Source organism: Physeter macrocephalus, chromosome 14 (assembly GCF_002837175.3).
Source record: "Physeter macrocephalus isolate SW-GA chromosome 14, ASM283717v5, whole genome shotgun sequence".
Lineage (NCBI taxonomy): Eukaryota > Metazoa > Chordata > Mammalia > Artiodactyla > Physeteridae > Physeter > Physeter macrocephalus.
The window spans coordinates 56,433,074-56,456,888 of record NC_041227.1 but is presented as its reverse complement, the minus strand read 5'-3'; the positions used below and the strand labels follow the sequence as shown (position 1 = coordinate 56,456,888).

Below are 23,815 nucleotides of genomic sequence, written 5' to 3'. Positions count from 1 at the left end.
ACAGCACCCAAAAGGAAACCTCTGTGCCTACTCTGGGTGGAAGAAAAAGCTCAGGCTTTGGAGTCGGGCTACGTTGTACAATATTTGAATCCATGTATCAGACAGATACTGTGCCTACTTACTCGGTCAGATACAGATAATCCCACCCAACATGCAGGTTCATTAAGAGAATGAAATGAGATAATATATTTGAAACACCTGACACACAGCAGGTATCCAATAAATGCTAACCACTGATGTTATTACTTTTACCCCAAATAAGCCTCCTAGAGTGTTTCACATACAGTGATGCATAATAAAATAGGCTGGCATGAACAATAACCTGCTGAAGCAACGACAATGGGATACAAAGATGGAAAACCAGGCAAAGGGAACCAAGAATGATGTCTTCCCTCCATGCCCTCTACCCACCATGATATATCCCATTTCTTTCCTACACTTTTACTAAAAATATCCTGGGAGTCAGGGGATGCTCAGAACATTCCTGATGGAAAATTCAGGGGCTGCATCTTTTGTTCTTGAGTGTTTTTCTTAGCTTGACCTGATTTTGCTCCGGGAGTGAGGATTATAAGATCCAGTGGCACACTGGGGGCATTTTGGAATTCAAATTCAAAGGGTAGGTAAGTAATTGATCTTAACCATAGATAGGCCAGGGCTTATGGCTTGCCACTGGAGAACTGCCCAGTTATAGGACAGGAAATGAATCCATGGATCTGCTGTGTTTTTTTTTTTCTTTGTATCCACCATTTCCTCCCTCTGGATTTTAAGACTCCTTATTTTTTTTGGCTGCGTTAGGTCTTTGTTGCTGCACGCGGGCTTTCTCTAGTTGCAGCGAGCAGGGGCTACTCTTTGTTGTGGTGCACAGGCTTCTCATGGCAGTGACTTCTCCTGTTGCACAGCACAGGCTCTAGGCATGCAGGCTTCAGTAGTTGCGGCAAGTGGGTTCAGTAGTTGTGGCTCGCAGGCTCAGTAGTCGTGGCACACGGGGCAGTTGCTCCGCAGCATGTGGGATCTTCCTGGACCAGGGCTCAAACCCATGTCCCCTGCCTTGGCAGGCGGATTTTTAACCACTGCACCACAAGGGAAGTCCCAAGGCTTCCTTTTAAATATAATAATTAAATGTGGAACTGTAGCTGTTGGGGATTTAATAGTGTGCTTGGCAATACTTGAAAATCAATATTATAATCCCAAGCAGGTAATTATTAAGGTTACTTGGCATCACCAGAGTTAAGTTTTTTAATTGTGCACATCAACACAACATAGTCATTTCATAAATATTATACACACCCAATTCCCTTCTTAGTTTGCTTTCATGCTAATGAAATTGAGAGCCAAGATGGAGAGGGACATCATGAGGGGACCTAAGACACAGAGAAGCCCAAAGGAATGAAATGGGAGGAAACGCTATTGAAATAAATCAATTGTGCTCAAATCGGTGGACTGGAATTTGTGTGACATTTCAAAATTTCCAGGTAATGCTGCCATACTTATTCATGATTTTTTTTTAATGAATGTAATTTATTTTGGCATGTAACTTGGCATTTGCTAAACTTTGATAACCACACTGAAGGTTTAGTCCATAAGAATAAAACCCTGATGAGTCGACAAGAAAATGTAAGAATAGCAATTACTTGAGAAAATGTGCTCAGTGTTGTATTTTGACAGCATTCATTCAATAAATTTTTATTGAGCACCTACTATATAGGGAGAGAGCTCCAGGCACTGTGCTAGGCACTGGGAATGCAGTTCCTAGGAAATAAGACAGAAAAGTTCCCCTGTCTTGTGGAGCTGATCTTTGAGTGTGGAAGATACAAAAGAAACAAGTAAAACAAGATGATGCTTAGGTAGTGATATGAGCTATGATGGAAAGAAAATGGTGCCCTAATAGAAAGGGTGGTGGTGGGAATCTGTACATAGGGTGGGCTACTTTCTATAGGGAGGCTTCCCTAAAGGGAAAACAGTTTAGCCAAAACGTAAATGACGCAAAAGAATGGGGGAAGGCAGATGGAAAAGCAAAAGGAAAGCCCCTACCTAAGGTGAAAGCAATCCTGGCTTATTTAAATAAGAAAAAAGAGAGCTCACTGTGGTCAAGTGAATGATATAGCACTTGGGCCAGGTTATGTGAGACCAAGTAGGCAAGTGAGGAGTTTAATTGTTATTATTATTGCAATAAAAATGGGCTATAGCAAGCTCAATTGCAGAGTTTTAAGCAGGAAGTGATGTAAGGAAGTTCAGGTGAAGACCCACATGTCACTATGGCCCAAATTGCCCAATGGCCAAACACAAGAGCACTAGACCTGGAGTTTGGAGACTGGGGTTCTAGTCCTTGTTCTGCCACTTAACTAGCGTTGTTAGCTTAGACCGGTCACAACTAGTTAAAGTGGCTAGGGCCTTCCCTCATGGTGCAGTGGTTGAGAGTCCGCCTGCCGATGCAGGGGACACAGGTCCGTGCCCCGGTCCGGGAAGATCCCACATGCCACGGAGCGGCTAGGCCCGTGAGCCATGGCCGCTGAGCCTGCGCGTCCGGAGCCTGTGCTCTGCAACGGGAGAGGCCACAACAGTGAGAGGCCCACGTACCACAAAAAAAATAAAAATAAAAATAAATAAAAAAAATAAAGTGGCTGGGCTTCATTAGTTTATTCACCATGCATTTACTAACTGCCTACTGTGTGTTCAAGTCTAAATGCTGGAAACAGAGATACACAGAAAAGAACACAATCTCAGAACTCAAAGAGCTCACGGTCTGGTAGGATAAAAGTCACAACAGAGTTAGTACATTTCTGGATAAATCTGAGTATTTCTGGCTAAGAGGCTATAGCCCCAGGTGATTTTTCTAAGAACTAGATGAGATAACCTAAGTATTGAAAACTGTGGGCAATTTATAAATGGTGGCTTTTGCTTATAGAAATCAGCATCCTTTCCATTGCAAGTGACAGAAACCCAACTCAAGCTGATTAAATTTGAAAGAAATTCATTCTGTTACTGAAAAGGCCATGGCTTCAGGTATGGCTGGATCCAAGAACTCAAACAGTATCAGAAATAAACTCACTCTCTCCCCCTCTCCATCCTGCCTTTCTTCTCAATGGCTTAATTCCATGGCAGGATCACCCCCTTGCGATGGCAAGGTAGCTTCAAGCAGCTCCAGGTATGCATCCTATCCTCCTAGCAAGCCTAGAAGTTAAGTGATTCTTCTCTCCAACAGTTCAACAGCAAAATGATGTACCTAGTCATGTTGAAATAAAATGAAATGTTCTAGTTTACACAGACTTAATAGTTATATGACTGGAGATTATTTTGTATATATAAAGAGGCCATGATTAATGACAGAAGCAAGATTTCGATACCATATTATGTGAATATTTTCACAATTATATATATATAATACTCTTGTAAATAAAATAATAATGAATACATATTTTAAAGAACAATACCAGGATCTGAAACAAACCACCTCTAAGCTGATTAGCAGAACAAAAATGTTCATAAGGACAATTTTTTTTTAAATATGCTTATACAGTGGTGATCATTTTGTAATGTATAGAAGTGTCAAGTCACTATGTTGTGTATCTGGAACTAACATGGTGTTGTGGATCAATTATACTTCAATGAAAAAAAGAAGAAGAAGCGGGATCAGGGATTGAATCATATTTCTAGTCTTTTGATTTAGGGAAACTACCTCATTTGTATTTTCTTTTGACAAAGACAACATTCTCTCATGTCTTTAAGTGTACATTCTTTGTATATATATATGTATAACTGAATCACTTTGTTGTACAGCATAAATTAACACAACATTGTAAATCACATAAATTAACACAACATTGTAAATCAACTAACTTTAATAAAATAAAATTTTTTTAAAGTGTATATTCCTATCTTCACTAATATAATTTTTAACATATTAAACATGCATGTTCTCTCTTTTTAAAAAAAAAAACATGCTTATACGACGTCCTTGTCAGCTATTACCAAAGAATTGTTTGATGACCTTCCTTGACTTTGAATATATGTACTAAATATTTTTAAACAATGCCTCCGAAGAATGAGGTGCTTTCTCCATTCCTTGTTATTACTCAATAAAGGAAATCAAAAATCACACGCTGCCCTTGCACAACTTCCAATTCATGGGCTTTAGGCAATTCAATATTTTGTTAAAATGTCAAGAGTATCTGAATATTTCAAAGAGTTTCCTTTGGATAACAGGTAAGGCATCTAACTAAAGAGGAACTGCACCAATAGTTATGAAGTCAGTCCCTTCATTTCACATCCTTAAGTCCATTTCCAAGAGCTGCCAAGTATAAGTATTTGTGATCAATAATTGTGTCCTAAATAGTCAATGATGTTTTTTAAACAGTATTAACCTGACAAGTTTCATGGTTGTGTCACTTTAAAAAAAAAAAAGAAATTTCCCTGGACCTCAGTTTCATTATTTGTAAAATGCAGAGAATGGACTGACTATAAGCACCATGAAGTCATATATACATATATGTATATGCATATATGACTTGGTGCTCTGTATCCCTAGCACCAAGCCCCAGTGCCTAGCACATAGTAGGTACAGTGCTCAATAAATACTCATCCAATGAGCAAACCATTTAAGGAATGATCAGTAATTCCCCAAAATGCAAATCCATGTTCTCATTTTCAACTGACCGGAGGCCAAAAATAATGAGAAAATATAAGGATAGTGGAATGAGTTTTTTGTGAGTTAATTTCATTCAATTTAGGAATTGTATTTTATTTTGAGCTCTATTCCTTACCTAATGTTCGGTGTTATCTCATAGTTAACTTTTACATAATTTCCTTTCTTGCAAAATTGAAAGCTAGCACAGTATGTTGGTTCCCCAGTTCTTCTATTTTTTTAATTTTTAGTTACCTTTGAAACCAAAAATGTGGTAAACCAAAGGCAAAATGATTCCCAAAGTTCCCTCCAGCTCCAAAATTCTTTGAGATAGACTTTTCTTGCTGGGTGGTTTGAATAACTGTAATATTATACATCCAGGGTATGATTCGGCACCGTGGACAGATCTCAGATAAGAAGCCCGTCTCCCTGGACGAAGGATTGGATTTCAATGTGTGAAATCCAGGCCCTGCTTAGAGTGTGGCAGTCTTCATGCGAGCACACAACTCCAAGCCTAATACCTAAATTAATGAGTTTAAGTCTCCATTTAATGAAATATTCAGATTATGATTACACTTAGTTTCATTAACTGCATTCTCAGACTAATGTGATCGGATTTCCTTTTCAACTTATAATTAACTTTACTGAGAATCCTTACTGGGATTTTTTTCAGGTGGTTTCCTAAAGCCTTATTATAAATTATTTTAATATATGTATTATGGTATTGAACTATGTTGCTTAGTTTTATATTGGCCGTTATTTTTAAAAGCAGAAAATATTCAATGCTAATCTCCAAAAACAGCTAGCTGACTTGAACTCAAAGACTGTTCTGAAAAAAATCTGTATTCAACTCTTGAAAGCTCATCCTGAAGTTTTGTTCTTCCCGTGTCAGACACGGCATTTTAATTTTCCTACCAAAAGCAGTATGACCCTAACCGAACAAAATCCTCTTCCCCCTTTCTGTAATTTTTATAAAAGTAATCAGACCTGCAACAGAGAGCTGTATTCTAGGACTGATAGTTCTCCCCTCAATCAAAAGCAAGCAAAGTCAGTACATTAAAATGTTCTGCTTTCTTTCACTCTTTTTTTTTTTTTAAATAAATTTCTTTGTTTATTTTTTGGCTGCGTGGGGTTTTCATTGCTGGGTGTGGGCTCTCTCTAGCTGTGGCGAGCAGGGACTACTCTTCGCGGCAGTGCATGGGCTTCTCATTGCAGTGGCTTCTCTTGTTGCGGAGCACGGGCTCTAGGCACGCGGGTTTCAGTAGTTGTGGCATGTGGGCTCAGTAGCTGTGGCTCGTGGGCTCTAGAGCGCAGGCTGAGTAATTGTGGCGCACGGGCTTAGTTGCTCTGCAGCATGTGGGATCTTCCCGGACCAGGGCTCGCACCCGTGTCCCCTGCATTGGGGGGCGGATTCTTAACCACTGCGCCACCAGGGAAGTCCCTCTTTCACTCTGATTCCTGGAAAGTTATTGGGAAATATTTCTCTCTAAGAGCAAAATACCTATTTCTCAGGAAAATTTGTCCCAATCTCCCTTCCCTCCTCCTCAGCCCCAGGTGTTTTGAGGAGGCCCCAATTATGCTCCCATAGCATCCTGTACTTATTATCCCTATCATGCTGCTTTGCAATTACCTCTTTTCTCTTCCGTCTCCGCGATTGTATCATAAGATCCAAGAGGATATTTTTTATTTTTCACTCATTCATCATCATACCTCCAGTTTTCCTAGCACGTTGCCTGACACGTAGCAGAATTTTAATAAATATCAATTCAATGTTGATTGAGGATGTGGAAATATTAATGACAAGAAAGCAAACGATTGGCTAATATCTGAGTCCTCTAGGACAGAAATGACGGCTTTATCCAGTTGGTCCATTTTCAAAGATGAGTGTCATTTAATATAGTGATTCTTAGTGAGGATCAATAAATAAGGGGGAGAAGGAGAAAAAGAGACATAATCTGTTACATCACCAGGTGCAAGTCCTTGGGTAAGGCATGAGAAAAGTCATGAATAGAGTTCATGCCTGAACCCATGTCTCTGGTCTGAACTCCTTACTAAAAATCTCTATGGCCTGGGGCAGGTTACTTAAACTCTCTATGCCATAGTTTCCTCATCTATAATATGTAGATGCAGCACCTATTTCAATTATTTCATGGATTGTTGTGAGAAGAAAAATGCATGTACGTGGGAGGAGCAAAACAAAGCATGATTCTGTTTCATTTATTCCTCTTTTTTAATCCGCACTGTCAATCACATAGTAGGCATGTTGCATCTCTGAATCCCGATATCTAAATAGAAATGCTCTCCCCAAGGAACTGGATAGGCTTTCCCTAGAATGGAAGGAGCAGAACTTGGCATCTTTTAAACTAAACCAGACACTGCGATAAGCACTTAGGCTTTCTTTACAAATAGTCCTACAGCTGGTTGGAAGCACTTTGGAAAGGCAATGTAGATCCAATTAGGCAATGCCATGTGGCCAGCATTAGTAGCAATTTTTGAAAAGAGCCCAGGAGCTGACTTACAGACAGTGGGGATTTTTTTTTTCTTTTAAGGGCTCTGTTTCTGTTGCCCGTGCACGCACACACGTAGACACAAACACACACACAAATCTCATTTTCTAGGTGGAACTATAAGACATGTTGGGGGCCAGACAGATTCCTACAGGTCTGGTCTGCCAGTGTAAATAAATATTAAAATCAACACTCCTACCAGAACGAAAGCTCATGTGTTTCAATGAGAATAGAAGAAGAACATAAGACAGGAACAAATGGCTAAGAATGGGACAGCTGCTCCATCCCAACTATTTCCTTGGGAAGGAATTGACAGTTTCTTCAGTCCTCATTTGCATCAAAAACATTAGTAGTAAAAAAAACACATGCACACACACACACACACAAATGGGGTTATCAACAGGCACACAGAGTGAAAATATTTTCACCGTGAAGACAACTGCACAACAAATTCATACCAACGTGCATCACTGGCCCCTGGCGAACGGACCACCTTTACATTAATGCTCACTCATTCCACAAATAATAATAGTAACAACCAATGTGTATGTTACCAGGCATTAAGCTAAGTCCTTTAAATGTGTTAATTCATATAATCTCCACAACAATCTCGTAAGGGAGATGTTATTTTATTCTTTTCATAGAATGGAAAACTGAAGTTTACAAAATTAAATAAATTTTTCCGAGACTGTGCAGCTAACAGGTGACAGAGCCGACACCCAAGCCAACCATGTCCACCTCCCAAGCCCATATCCCCCACGCCCTCACTGAACCATCGCAAAGATATATTGTCTAATATCTAATGAGCATCATCACATGTCAGGATCTCATCTAGAACACTGAATACTTCAAGAGAAAACCAGAGCTCTTGATCTAAAACCACACAAAGGCAACTCAAGCTATGGCACTGAACCTAAAAATGTTTTTAGTGGATCCAGTATAGATCCACCCCTTAACTCTTATCAACTCTAAGATTTGCTGACCTGTGTGCCAAAACCATTACAGTCATAGATCTTCAGATGGAAAGACCATCCTGTCCAGTCATTTCAGGAACAACAGTGTTGGTAGCTCTCGCTTCTTAGAAGAGAGTTAAAGCCTCATAGGAGTTGGAATCGCCAAGTTCCCTCAAAACTCAAAATCCCAAGGGTCCTGCTAATGGGTTCCCCTGGATCTCTTATGGAGCTTGTGCTAGGCATTCATTCATACATGCATGTATCCCTTCATTTAACAAACATCCATTGAACACTGTGTAATTACTGGGCACTGGAGGTACAGGGGAGAGTAAGACAAATGTAAACCCTGCCCCTGCCCCAAGGAAGCTTAAAACAGCAATCTCCACCCTGCTACTCAAACACAGCCTTCTTGGAGACCTAGTCCCACTACAGTCCTGAGAAGGAGACCAAGACACTCTCCATCCCACCCAACTGATTAATCTGGGGTCAGAGAGCTGATCCAGGGAAGCCAGGCCATTGGTTGGTCAGAAACCAATCACATTTTCTCTCTCTGGATAAAGTGAACTAAAAGACACAGTGATTGAGCACATTAAGGACAGAAATGAGAGTGATGTTTTACCCGCTACACCTCCTGAAGTCCCTGAGGTGTCTTGATTCCTACCCTTCCTGAGCCTGGTTATTCACCAGAAGATAACCCAAGTGCATCCATTAAAGTTCAGGCTATGGAATCAGACAGACCTGGCTCCTGGCTCCTCTGTATATTAACTATGATATCATGGACAAGCTCTTTAATTTTTAATTTTATTATGGATATTTTCAAATATACACAAAGATCGAGAGAATAATGAATCCCCATGTATTTGGTCACCCAGCTACAATAACAATACTTTTCCCATTTTGTTTCATCTATCATCCCCCACAAAATGAAACCTCTTCCATAGGCTTTTTCACTTATTAGACAAAAATTTATGGAGCTGCTGCCATGAGCCAGCCCAGTTCCTGCTGTGGGGAGTACAGCTGTGACAATACAAAGCATTTGCTCTCGTGGAGTTTACATTGTAGTGAAAGAAGCATAAGTAAAATAATGAGTAAGACAACTTCGGAGAATACAAAACTTATGAAGAGAATAATGGGAAAATGGGGAACAGTGGGTGATTTGGGGGCCAAAAAGGTAGACAAGGAAGTCCTCTCTAATGAAGTGGCAATAGGGGTAAGAGATGAGATGGAAAAGGCCTGGGAGCCTGTGCTGTAGGCAGGAAGCACAGCATGTGCAAAGGCCCTGAGGCAAGAATGAGCCTAGGCAGTTTGAGGGTTGCTTTGCATATGAAAGGAGCTAATATATTCAAAGCATTTAGCACAATGCCTCCAGTTAGGAAGGGCTCAATAAATATTAGTCATTATCCCTAAGGGAGGACTCATCTCAAGACAGTACATTGGAGAGTATTTTGGAAACAGCTCTTTCCTGGAATGCCAACTGCTCTTTAGGTTCACTTAACGTATCCTTTCTCCCCCCTTCGGCAAACATCTGTACCACAGGGAGAGGTAATGTAGTGTGGCGGTTAAAAACACAGACTTTGGGATGTGACTGGCCCCATTTAAATCCCAGCTCTACTACTTAGTAACTGTATGAACTTTGGACAAGCCACTTAACCTCTCTGACTTCAGTTTATCCGTCCTTACGATGGTGAAAATAATAGTACCAACGCAATAAGTTCTGTAGGATTCAATGTGGTAGGGGTTTAGAATGCTGTCTGCTCAGTTTACTGTTACTATTACACCATCTCACATATTTCTTTTGTATCTATATTTATCTTTTTGCCTGCCCTGCTTAGGAAATTACCCCCAAATTTATTTTTTACTTATTTATCTATTTTTAATTTTTTATTTTATTTATTTTTTATTGAACTATAGTTGATTTACAATGTCAATGTTAGTTTCAGGTGTACAGCACAGTAATTCAGATCTTTTTCCCTTATACGTTATCACAAAATATTGAGGAAACTTCCCTGTGCTATACAGTAGGTCCTTGTTGGTAACTCCCCCAATTTTTAAAAAGTATTTGGGAATATCCCGTCCAGTATCTCCAAAAGTCGAGTATGGGACATCCCAGGTGCCTTGGTAAATATGGACAAATGAATGGAAATCCATTTGGCCCTAGGTATGAGCTGTACAACCTCTTCAGAAACTAAATCATGGGTTTACTTTTCATCTGATTTCTTGTAAAGCCACTTGGGAATGGTCCTGGGGGAGGAGAGGGTGTGAGTAGAAGCTGGAATAAGAACCTGGTCTTTCTGATGGATTCTGTGTCCTGAAATATCAAGTCAGCATTTCTCCAGAGTTTGGGGTGAGATCTCACTTGCTCAGATTATGCCGTGAAACAAATACTGTTAACATTAACCCCATTCCAAAGTGGGGTTGTATGTTTGTATGGAATGTGAGGGTCCCTTGTCCCGTGAGTATACGTGAGAGCACAGTCAGGACAGAAACTGGTTCCATTCCAACAGTGAGCAGGTGAATCATTTAACATGGATGTTTTCATAGACACTGGGAGACACTTTTTATACGGTGGCAATAAAGGTTTTGTAATTGCCGCTGACTTATTCAGTGTTGGCTCCAGCCATCACCACATCATTAAACAATATGGCACAGCCAAAATTCTACTATCAAGTTGGCTGTACTACTGTAATGTAGTGTCCTGGATTGGATCCTGGAACAGAAAAGGGACATTAGGGAAGAAACTAGTGAAATTCAAACAATATCTACCGTTTAGCTAAAAATAACGTACTGATGTTGATTTCTTAGTTTTGACCATACTATAGTCATGTAAGATGTTAAAATCAAAGTGGCTGAGGAATATACAGAACTCTGTGTACTATCTTTGCCACTTTTCTATAAATATACAATTATTCCCAAATTAAAGTTTTATTTCAAAAAAAAAAGTGTGCTTTTAACACAAACAAGTTGAGAAACGGTGATCCAGGTGATATGGTGTCCCCACAGCCCCTCACTCACGTCTCCCATTCTTAACACTAGGGACTTCCGTGGCGGTCCAGAGGTTAGGACTCTGCACTTCCACTGCGGGGGGCGTGGGTTCGATCCCTGGTTGGGGAACTAAGATCCTACAAGCCGCCGGCGCAGCCAAAAAAGGAAGAAAAAAAAGGTTCATCCCATTCTTAACACCAAAGGGAGCCTACATTTACCCTGGACTCTCAAAAGGGGTGGGAGGTGTCATTGGCAGGCAGGGAGGCTGGGGTTGGGGAGACAGAGCACGTTCACAGCACTTGAGGACAAAATGTGCCTTCAAAAGCAAACTGCAATTACACAGAAGCCTAGGAGCCTTTGCAGAAAATCACTATCTCATCTGAATCTACATCCTGTTAATCAAAGAGGTCCAAGCCCTTTTGATTATCAGACTAAATATTTTTAGGCAATATCACTGAATGCCTGGAAAGATCCTGAGCAGCATCTGCTGAAGAAAAATCCATCTTCAGATAAAAAAGGCAAGTCCTGCTTTAAAGTCCATACTTTATCACAGGAAAAATCAGCTTCACAAAACTAATAAAGGTTGGCAAAAAATTTCCCCATATTGAAGCCCTCTGCCCCCTATTTGCCTTCACCCTAGTCCTTCTCCACTCCCTTCCTTCCAAATATCCAGATTTCCAGACTGACTGTTGATTCTCTTAGCATTTGAACAAAGCATAAGGGAAAGATCATAAAGTGATCTAGCGTTAGTATCAAGAGGAGGAGAGATAAATACATGGAGATGATTATTCTCTTAAAGCAATGTCAAGCGGGTAATTGAACAGAGATGAAAATAACATTTAAGTTGGGCCTATCGAATTTCCAGTCAAATCTGGCAACTTGAATGTTTAGTGAAGAACACCCTAAAAATGGCACGATGTGTCCCTGCTTGTTGTGTCACAAATAGATGCATCTTTCACTCCGTTTTTTGTAATGGTAAATCTTTGTAGCTCCCATAATGTCCAGAAAAGGGTTTTATATTCAATAGGTGCATGCTAATTCTGGCACCAAGATCTGGTCCTACTTTCTGGTTATTAGGCAGAATTCTTTCTCTCCTACTTCTCTACTGGTCAGAGTGGGCTCTGGTGATGGCTTGGCTTCTTGTACATTTAATAACTGATAAATATCAGTTATCTAGTCCTATCTTCTCAATGAACTTCCCAAATCATTCTTGGTTCTGAACATGCAAATTTTCCCACATGTCTACAATATATAAAGAGCTCCTGTAAGTCAACAAAAGACAAACATGTAATTACAAGGAAACACAATTACTACCAACTACTGAATTAACTTATTATATCAATTAAACTTATTAATGTAAATCTGTGGAAAGGCTATATGCTTCTTATTTTCAGATAGTCCCCAAAACACTTGGAAATAAGGATTGAACCAACCTAGCAGAATTATATGAAATTAATATCTGTGGTAATTCTTATGTGAATGCAGTGTTTGTGACATAACACCTGGAATTCTCCCCTGTAGTTTGCCAGGAATGCTCTGGTGTAATTCTACCCAGTAAAATATTACAAGACACATTTTTTTTCTTGGTATAAAAAGACCATTGATTACTGAAACACAAATATAGACTAAAAGCAAGAATCATAAATAAACCAAGTTAGCCTGTCACAGGAGACTTTTGAATTGCTCAGTACCTAGACACCCATCTCTGAACAGTAATTTATTCTCAATACAACTTTAAACAAAAATCCCTTACTAAAGGGACTTCCCTGGTGGCACAGTGGTTAAGATTACACGCTTCCAATGCAGGGGGTCTGGGTTTGATCCCTGGTTGGGGAACTAGATTCCACATGCATGTCCCAACTAAGAGTTCGCATGCCACAACTAAGGAGCCCACCTGCTGCAACTAAGACCCAACACAACCAAAAAGATAAATATATTTTTTAAAATTCCTTACTAAAGCAAGATTCATTAATGTCACCTGCCCTTTTTGCCTGATGGAATGGTGAAATTTGAGTGCCTTCAATGATTTTGTTATTCCACTCAAGTGCTGATTCAAAATCATCCTAAAAATTGAAACTTCGAATGAGAAACTTTCAACGGCTGCCTTTTATAGCCAGGGACTCAATACCATTTCAGCTTTCTCTATTTCATGGTCACAATCACTCACTAATGATGTTTGGGACTCACATACACCTAGGTTCAACTTATTTCCCAGTGCATTCTGAAGGAGAATGTGCTCATTTCCATCAAAACCAGAATTGTATCATATGATTGCCATATCAGAGTTGGCGCAATTTACCATATCTTTCAGGGCTGTGAGATTTGGTCATAAAACTTCCCATGGCTGGTGTATTTTGCTCTGAAATGTGGCTATTTCTCATATCATTTTATGGTCCAGTTCACAAATAAATAATGTCAAATTATTTAATACAATGAAACCTAAGACCTTCTACTTAGTAACCCATTTTCAAACCATGTACACATTGACTTTGCCAACATACTGCTACATTTCCAAGGCCATGAACAACTGTCACCATGCAGAATCGGAGAATTTGCATCACCTATGTCAAATTCCACAGGCTTATTCCTCTACCTGTTGAGCATGAAAATTTGCAACCAGTCCAAAAGTATGATTCAGCAAATCAAACACCATTGCCGCTCCTGGTGCAGCTTTAGCAAAGGCGACCCAGACTAGAAAAAATGTGCACTGCCAGAAATGTTTCTGTTTTTAAGAACCTCCAGCCACAACTGAATGCATCCTTTAAATTGTCTGGCTTTTGTTATTTTACACCAAGTCCTCCACATTACTTTAATGTGGCGGTTACTTGAAAACATAATTGCTAGGAGTAACCACGGTAGTACACTACCGTCAAAAACAAAACCATCTTGTTTTCCCTACTCCCTGTAGTCAGTGCACCAGCTCCATAATGTATGTTGTATATACAGATCTTTGAAAGGAAAGAAAATCTCTGGGACCATACTAAGATCCCCAACTATGTTCCATCAGCTAAAGAATACCTATTGAAACACAATAGCAAATGCAGCTTTTTTTTTCCTGGAAGAACAATGGAACAATTTGCTACTGTTGAAACACACATACACACCGCCCCCCAAACCAACATAACCACAACTCAAAACTCCATACACATGCACACACGCACACACACATACACACACAAAGGGTTTGTGGATTATATTTCCGAAACTCTAGTTTTATGAAAAATAAATCTAGTTCTTCTGAACCAGTATCTGTTAACTGAAAGCAGCATGAAACCTAAAAGACACAACTGGTCTACCTCAGGAGGGAGACAGATAAGCAAATGAACCGTTGGTTAACAGATTACCCAATCAAGATGAACCAACAAAATGGGTTATCGGCTAACAGATTTACTATCTAAGATGAACCAACAAAGTAATCCATTGGTTAACTAAGTACCCAACCATGATGAACCAACCAAGAGGGCCATTAGTTAACAGACCAACCAAGATGAACCACCCAAGTGGTTCTGTTAATAGAAGAACCAAACATGAGAAATCCACCAAGTGGGTCACTCTTTAACAGAGAAACAAACCAAGTGAAATCTGAGGATGCCACACACAGTTTGATCCAGAAGAGATAAAATAAAACTTCTTATTCAACAAAGAGAAGCTCTTCATGGACCCAAACATACACCATGAAATCTGGGAGTGGTGTGACCACCACTTGGGTCACCACACAGGACTGGAATGGATCGCACAGCTGTACTTACGAAGATTATTTATGGGGGTTCTGGTATCCATGTTCTCATAATGCTGGACATGGACCACGATGTTGAGATCTCTCTCCATGTGGTCAGTGTTGCAGTGGCCCTGTGGCCTCATGACATCTGCAAGGGCCCTGAAAGGAGAGAAAATTTAAATCTGTTCATTCAAAACAATGATTGGCACCTACTTGGGCCTATGAACAAAAGACAAGACCCCTTCCTCCATGGAGCTGCCATTCTACTTAGGGGCAGAGGGGAAAAAAAGACATTAGTAATTAAATAAGATCACCGCAATTAGAGATTACATAAGGACCTCACGCAGAACAGTTCACATGCCTCTCACGATAGTGATATAATAGCAGTGTTACCTACTTTATAGAGCTGTTGAGAGGATTAAATGATGAACATATGTAATATGTCTGCACCCCACAAGTTTAGTTCCCCTTTATGACTAACCCTAGATACCAACACTCCACATACAGCAATGGCCCACTATTCCTAACAATAAGTAACATTTACTGAGTACTTACCATAAGCCAGGCACTATACTAGTCACGTTACATACTTTAATTCAACTAAGCAGCATGTAAACATCTTATGAGGATTATTACTCTTTGTTTGCAGATGAGTAAGCAAAGACTCAGAGAGGTGAATTGATTCCATTTACATGAAATGTTCAGAATAGGCAAATCCAAAGAGACAAAGTAGATTAGTGGTTGCCAGGGGCTGGGGGTGTGAGAGGGGAAATAGGAAGTGACTGCTAATGAGTGAAGGGTTTCTTTTTAGGATGATGAAAATGTTCTAGAATTAGACAGTGGTGATGGTTGCTCAACTTTCTGAATATACTAAAAACCAATGAATTGTACACTTTTTAATATTTTTTAATATTTATTTATTTGGCTGCGCCAGGTTTTAGTTGCAGCACGTGGGATCTTCGTTGTGGCATGCGGGATCTAGTTCCCTGACCAGGTATCAAACCCAGGCCCTCTGCATTGGGAGGGTGGAGTCTTAACCACTGGACAACCAGGGAAGTCCCTGTACACTTTTTTTTAAATCCTAAATATACTGAGATGGAGTGGTCTGGAAAAGCCTTTCTGAGGAGGTGATATTTGAGTAGAGCCCTGAACAGTAGGAGCTGGTCACATAAAGACGATGAAAGAACATTCTGGGCAGAGGGGGCAGCAAGTGCAAAGGTCCTGAGGCAGGAAAGAGTTCAGGTATCTGAGGTACAAGCAAGAAGGCCAATAAAGCTGGATTATGGCCAACAGGGGGGATAATGTTACAAGGTGTGGATTATCCATTCTCCAAAACAAAAAAATGCCCAAATTAACTCAGTTAATCAGTGGAGGGACTAAGATACAAATCTGAGTGTCTTTGAAATCAGAGTCCAGGCTCCTTCCTACTCTGTGCAGTAAGCAAGTCCTGAAACTCAAAGGGGCTGCAGGGAAGGAATGTTTGAAACATAGAATAGATTCCTCCCAAACCTAATTTGCCTTTTTTCACTTTTAAACAGGCTCTTCATATGAACTTCAGGGGATCTCTGAACTCCTCTGGAATTGAATGGAAATTTTACTTGTGTGTTTTTCTCAAAGAAGAAGCCATAGATCTCAACAGATTCTCTAAGGAGTCTCTCCAAAATTTCAGAATATTCGGACTTTCAGGAGGACAGCAAAGTAAATATTCAGGATGTCTATCCATGAACTCGGTCAGCACTGCCATTGGCAGATTCCCTGGGCTTCTTCTGAGTGCCAAAATTCATGAAATTCACCTAAAAGCCAAGCCATACTTTTTCCAAGGCAGCCCCTCCCAGAGCATACAGTGAAGACAGGGATTCTTAGAGCCCCCACATCCTGGAAAAGGAGTCTTCAAGATGTGGTCCACTCACTCAGGGACTGCCTAATATAATTTGGCACGGAGGAAGGAAACATGAGAACTTCTGTGTATGGTCTTTAGTCATTAAAAATAAGAAATAAATTTTATATGTGAATTGATGCCGGAGCCCTCATTTGGAATACCCACGTCAGATGGTGAGAACCTGGAGTCTTGGACCAAGGAGGGTGGCTGGCAGTGGTACCATCATTAGGGTGCATCACCTGTATTGCAGTTATGTGCACCCCTAAAGGGGATGTGCAGGCAAAGTAGCTAGTTTTACTAGGCTAACCAGCACTACGTGGACATGGGGCTTAAAAACGTCCCCCATAACAAAACCACAGCTTGGAGATAATACGGATGACACAAGCACAGGAAAATAACAGACTGGACTCTCCCCTCCGCTTCAAGAGCTTCTCACAAGGTTAAAACAATGATGGCCTATTCAGATCAAAATGAAGTCAGCCAAAAATAATCAAAGTTCTCATGAAAACTATTCAAACTATGGATTTATTTATGAATGATGAGCTCCATCCTCAACACACATTAGGCTTTGAGAGATGAGCTAATGACTGCACGAAGTCAGCACCACTGGCAACAAATTGTAAATATTTATTTCACCTTCAGCTCACTTTAATATTTCTGTTCTTATGTATGCTTTACAGTGTATCTAAACAACAAGGTCCTACTGCATAGCACAGGGAACTATGTTCAATATCCTGTGATAAGACATAATGGAAAAGACTATGAAAAAGAATATATATATATAAAAAACTGAATCACTTTGCTGTACAGCAGAAATTAACACACTGTAGATCAACTATTCTTCAATAAAATTTCAAAAAATAATAAATGCTATAGTGTACATAATAATTTTTGTTGGATGTTACAATTAGGGATGTGTTTTTAAAAATTAGTGAATTAGTGGAAAGAACCAACTACGTACTACAAGCCAAACAAATGCCCAAGGAATTGGTATTTATGTGTGGCACATACTTCGGGTGCTTCTCAAACTCGAATGTGCATTCAGATTACCTTCGGGGTCTTGTTAAGATGCAGATTCTGATTCGGGATGTCTGAGGCAGGGCCTGAGATTCTGCTCAAGCTCCCAGGTGATGGAGATGCTGCTGGTCCACAGGGCACAATCTGAATAGCAAGATCCTAAAGGTAATGTCATGGTAAGTTTTATGTGTCAACTTGACTGAAGAGAACAAAGATTTGGTCAAACAGTATTCTGGATGCGTCTGAGAGGGTGTTTTTGGATGAGATTAACATTTAGATTGATAGACTGAGGAAAGGAGATTGCCCTCCATGGGGTGGGCCTCATCCAATCAGTTGAAGGCTGGAATAGAACAAAAGGCTGACCCTCCCCCAAGTAAGAGAGAATTTCCCTGCCTGATGGCCTTCAAACTGGTACATCAGCTCATGTTTCTACGGTGACCTACAGGCTTTCAGACTCAAACTGGGACCTTGACTCTGCAGATTTTGGACCTCCCAGCTTCAATTATCATGTGTGGCAATTCTGCATAAATCTCTTCATAGATAGATAGATGATAGATAGATAGATAGATAGATAGATCAATCTCCTAGAGGTTCTGTTTCTCTGGAGAACCCTAACTAACACAGGCACCTTATTGAAGAAACTACCCTTTTCCTTGATATCCCTTAATCCAGTTCCAAATTGTTATGTTAAAACATTGCCATTTTTGAGGTTGAAGATGACGGAATATTGGCAATTTCATAAGGTTGAACTTAGTATCACTTCACTTGTATATTTACTTGTACATTACCTGTCTCCTGCCATTTGACCATGAGCTCTGTGCCTGCACTATTCGCTGCATTCTCAGAGCTCTCTGCACAGGGCTGGGTATACCATAGGTACTCAATAAAAACCTATTGAATGAATATATCAGTGAGCAAATGAATGACTGAATGAGGAGATACCTTATGTCATATAAACCAGGATGTCAGGAATCAGAACTCCTACGTGCCAGGTACCATACTAGGACTCAGGTGACAGATGGGGAAGAGACTGGTAGCATCCTTGCACTCCTTACTTGAAAGATAATGGAAGGAGACAGATAATAAACTAGTAAACCAGTACATTATTAAGTTCATTTTAGACTGTAATGTGAAATGAAGCAAATAACATTGAGTGATGGGCTGGAGGGGGCAAGGAGGGGGGCGTTAGTAAGTAAGCCTGGGGGGTCAGGGACAGCATCTCAGACAAGGTGACATTGAGCTGAGACTTGAATGCAGAGGAGGGGCCAGCCAGAGAATTTGAGGCAAAACAACACAACAACTCCAAAGCAGCAATGAGCATGGCATATCTGAGGAACAAAAAGAAAAGGCTGCATCCCTTTTCTTTCCAATTACAGAGAGCAAATAAAAGACCCCAGCATTACCTAACAGAGCTCAGAGTTCCAGCATCTTGCTTCAAAGCCTCCAGGGGTTCCAAGGTCTAAACTATGTCCTGACTTTTAAACACTTGAATGGGATTCCTGAGAATTTCCTCTTTTACCAGAAGCATCATTTATTTTTCAAGGATCTAAGGGCAATGGGCACCAGGTACCTTTCTGGAGTAGTGGTTATACAGGTGTAGACATTTGTCCAAGCTCATCAAACTGTACAGATGATGTGTGTGCATTTTATTGTGTAAATTAGACCCCAATAAAGTGGATTTTTTAAACATCTTTATTGGAGTATAACTTCTTTGCAATGTTGTTAAAGTTGATTTTTCAAATGTAAGGACTCAGTGCCCAGAGAGAAGCAAACATATTCTGCAAAGCAAAATAATTTAGACTTTTCCATGGCCAACAGTATATGCATTCATGGGCTTCTCCAGCCTGGGGAGCTGGTGGAAGCCACAAGATAATCATAAATGTGTAAGAAAAAGTGGAGGTGGAAGGGAAGCTGGAATAAGAGAGAAAAGGCAAGGGAAGAAGGGACATATATCACTTGATGCCATTTCTTTGCAAGAGACTCCAGCACTTGTGAAGCATGTTTGAAAAACACACAGGACATTGTGCTACATAATTTGCCACTTGGATTTCGGATTCTGTTTGAAGGTGGGCAAAATAATGACATGTGTTCCCTACTGGCTTCGAGTGTAGAGAGCTTCAAACACGCGTTCCTGCCCCCAGGGTCATTTCTTACAGATGCCTTTGCCAAGGGGCTGGCCCTGTCAGGGGCAGATGCAGAAAACATGCCTAGTCTTGATCTGACAGTGGCTCTGTGAACTGGTCCTGATGTGTGCACTGTTATTTGCAGGGCATCGAGCACCTCTCTGTGATCTGCAGATTGAAGTCCTGCATCTCAGCGATCCAAGGCAGTGCAGCCTAGTAGTTGAGGATCCGTGCTACAGTCTCAGACTGTCTGGGCCTGAAGTCCAACTCCTCCACTCACTAGGGGCTTGTGCATCCTCTTGGAAAGCAATCTGTGCCTCTGTGAAAGGCAGACTGTCATTAAGGCCGACCTCCTTGGGGTGGGACATGAAATTAAATGAGAATTTACACACAAGCTTATGGCAAAATAGTAAAACCAGCAAGTGTTCTTCAATATCACCCAGGCCAACTCTTTGCAATGCATCTAATGTTGTCACACTTGGATCGTCTCTCCTATTGTGAACCTGCCACTCCTTCTGTTAAAATTAAATGCAAGTCCAGAGAGGTTATGAGACTTGGCCAATGTCACACAGCTAAACAGTCATAGCAGAGCAAGGGCTAGACACAGAGTTCCAGACTATAACTTCACCCACTTCGGTAGATAAGGGTTAGAAAATTCCAGTAATAAGGATGATGATAAAGGGTAATAGTCACTGAGCAGTGACCATATGGCAGGCCCTGCACTAAGAGCTTTCTAAGCCCAGTCTCAGTGAATCCTCACACAAGCCTATGATACAGGGACCCTCATCATCCCATTTTGTAGGCAAGAACCTGAGAATCAGAGAAGTGACATAAATTTCCCAGAATCACACAGCTATTAAGTGGCTGAGCTGGGACTGAATCTGGAGCCATCTGACTTGAGCCCATTTCTGTTAAGATCAGCCTGAGGACCTCTCTGGGGACTGCAGGTAACATAACTGAGTGAACGGGGCTGGGGGGCGGGGGGCTGGAGATTAAACCTGAGAGGGTCCTAAAGGGAACAGTTGCTGTTTGAATGTGCAGGTCCAGTATTACCAGACCTATCAATTTCTCAAGAGAAATCAGAAATCTGGAATTCTGTGTGAAATCTCTCAGTTTTTAAATGTTGGCAATTGGTTCTAAGTTGGTTTTAAAACACCATACTTAATAGAGACTAAAGAGATTTCACAGCCAAAGGCAGTGAGCTTTGACTGGATCCTGGTTTGAGAAACCAAGCTCTAAAAGACATTTCTGGTACATGACTGGGAAAACAGTAATACAGTTGGCTATTTGATGATGTTACAGAATTTTTGTTCTTTTCCTTGGGTGTGATACTGGAATTGTGTTATGTGGGAGAATGTCCTTGTTCTTAAGAGATCCACACTGAAGTATTCAAGGATGAAGCGTCATGTCTGCAACTTATTTTCAACTGCTTCAGCCAAAAAACAGAGGAAAAAAAGAGAGGAAGGGAGGAAAGGAGAAAAGAAGGAAAAAAGGAAGGGAGGAAAGAAGGGAGAGAGAGAGAGATAGCAAACAGGACAAAATACTAATAATTGTTCAATCTAAATTGGTAGTTCTTGACTGGGAGTGATTTTGCCCCTGGATGACTTTTGGCAACACCTGAGGACGTTTTTAATTGTCCCGAATGAAGCGTGGGGTGGGTGCTACCTGCACCTAGTGGGTAGAGTCCAGGGCTGCTGCAATGCTCAGGACAGCGCCCACAGCAAAGAATTATCCAGCTCCGAATGTCAACAATGTCAAGGGGAAGAAACCCTGCTCTAGATGAAAGATATACTGGACTTCGTGTTTATTCTTCTTTCAAGTTTTTTGTATGTTTAAAATGTTTCACAATAACAAATTGAGGAAAACTTAAAAATAAGAATACATAAATAGAAATACCTTACAGACCAAACAAAACATGTCTGCATGGTTTGGTACCCATAGCTGGCCACCATTTGCAGTCACTTCTTCCAATAAATTGTGCTTGAATGTGGCAGCTGTTACAGCTGCTGAATGAGCATCTGTACAGTTCTCCCAACATCACAGGCAAGGTCCATGCACGCTCCTGGAACTGCTGTCTTTCCCCTTTTTCAGTCCTAATCAACCCAAAAGGAAGCAGGCAATGTGCCCAGGACTCTGAGCCTGGAAACTGACATCCTCAAACACAAGCACCTGGTCATCAGGAGCAGTCAGGGTGTGATGTGGGAGCAGCACGTGCTGTTAAGTCTTTGAAGAGCAGATACTTTCAGATGAGGTTAAGAACAAACTCCCCATCCCAGTGACCCTAGCAGCTGCAGACAAAGTAAATGAAGAGGCTGCAGCCAGCAGGTTAATTTCACCTAGAAGCCACAGTATAGTCTCTCTGATGCCGAGCTTGGTGCGCTGGCCCCACCCAAGCATCCCATGGCCCGTGCAGGCAAAAGTGGATGAGGCCACTGCCATGGCTGGGACTTGAAATGATTAACCGCATCAGCAGAGCAGGATGCGTTTGGTGAGAACCTGGGGCGGCCCCCAGCACCACAGAAATACACATAAAGGCTACACACACGGGGAAAACCACCAATAGAATGTAAATAAATAAGAGTCACACTGGATGAATTCATCCATCCTCAATCCTGTAAAATATTCCCAAATCAAGACCAGCGTTTCTCCAAGTGTGGACCACTTTACGTGAGTCATTCAGGGAGGTGGTGAAATGCAGATTTCCGAGGCCCAGACGGATGGATTTAGAATCTCTCTGGATCGAACTCAAGACTGTGCATTTTAGGAAGCTCCCCAAATTCTGACGCTCTCTCAAACTGAAAACATCTGCCCCAGACACAGCTGAAACCAGGGGACTAGGGATTGCACAATTTTCTGTGTGACCTTGAGCAAGCCACCAACCTCAGCTATGATTTGCTCCTATGTAAGTGGGAATTAAATTAGCACCTGTCTCATCGCTGTGCAAACTAAACGAGAGAATGTTTACACTTACACACACACACACACACACACACACACACACACACCTAGTATAGTGCCTGGCACCCAGAACTGTGCTCGGCAAATGTTACTTCCTTTTCCTGGACAGTGATTGGCTGAACACTGTAAAGCCTGGAGAGATATACATAAGTATGGATGCTCAGGCCCCACCCTAGAGGTTCTGATTTGAACCATCTAGGGTGCGGCTCCCGACAAGAGGACTTTTTTAAAAGCATTCCAGGTGACCCTAAACATCAGCCGAGGTTGAAAACCACGCTTTAGGAGTTGCAAGTAAAAATCAACCATCCTTTCTCTTCAGGAGTACATAGTTTCACTCCATTCTGGAATTCCCAAAATGCATGCAAGGAGAGCCTGTGTTGAGGCTCTGTTACCCCAGGACTGGGTACCCCTAGATTTCACTTCCAAGCAGACCTTTTCTAATACCTGCAGAGGAATGTGGCTGCAGCCTGCTGGGCTGAAGTAAACAGAGCTGCAAGGGGGCAGGAGCAGGAAGTTGGGTCCCTGCTGGCCTGAAGCTAGCATCTTTCTCCCACAGATGCCCAAAGGTTACTCCCCTCTCCACCTTCTTACCTCCCTCTTCATGCCTCTCCACCCCCATCCCAACCAAACAAGGAGGAGGGCTCCTGTAAGCGATGGTTTGCAAGGCAAAGGCTCCGAGGAGATTTCAGCAGAGGAATTAAGCCGAAATCTGCAAGGCAGCCTACCTATCCCTGGGTGAATCTCCCTAGCAAGGCAACAGTCGCTGCCGCAGCCCTGCTTCCGTGTCTCACTCTCACCTTAATACAGACCCTTGGCGAGGACAGCGGGGGAAGTGAAACCACCCGGCCCATGCGATTGGCGATCGGGCACCTTGGGGTTACGGGGAGGTGGGCGGGGCCTGCTCTTGACTCTTTTTAGTAGGTAAGGCTTTCTTGAATGCCCTCGGAGCTTACTTCTGTGCCTCCAGACCTCAACATCCATCCACACCTCCCTGCTGACCCAAACCGAGAGGAACTTCCTCACCTCTTCCCCCAAATTCTTCCCGTCTGGAAAAAAA

At 41.4% G+C, this 23,815-nt stretch overlaps 1 protein-coding gene across 1 annotated transcript in view; it reads right to left on the bottom strand.

Annotated features, from left to right (window-relative positions):
• The window catches only part of SHISA9 (shisa family member 9), a 293,836-nt gene that overhangs the window by 268,086 nt on the left and 1,935 nt on the right, over positions 1-23,815 (bottom strand). Inside the window, exon 2 of the mRNA XM_007100195.2 lies at positions 14,813-14,940. Within this exon, the coding sequence (XP_007100257.2) occupies positions 14,813-14,940 (128 nt within the window). The remainder of the gene's footprint in view (positions 1-14,812; positions 14,941-23,815) is intronic.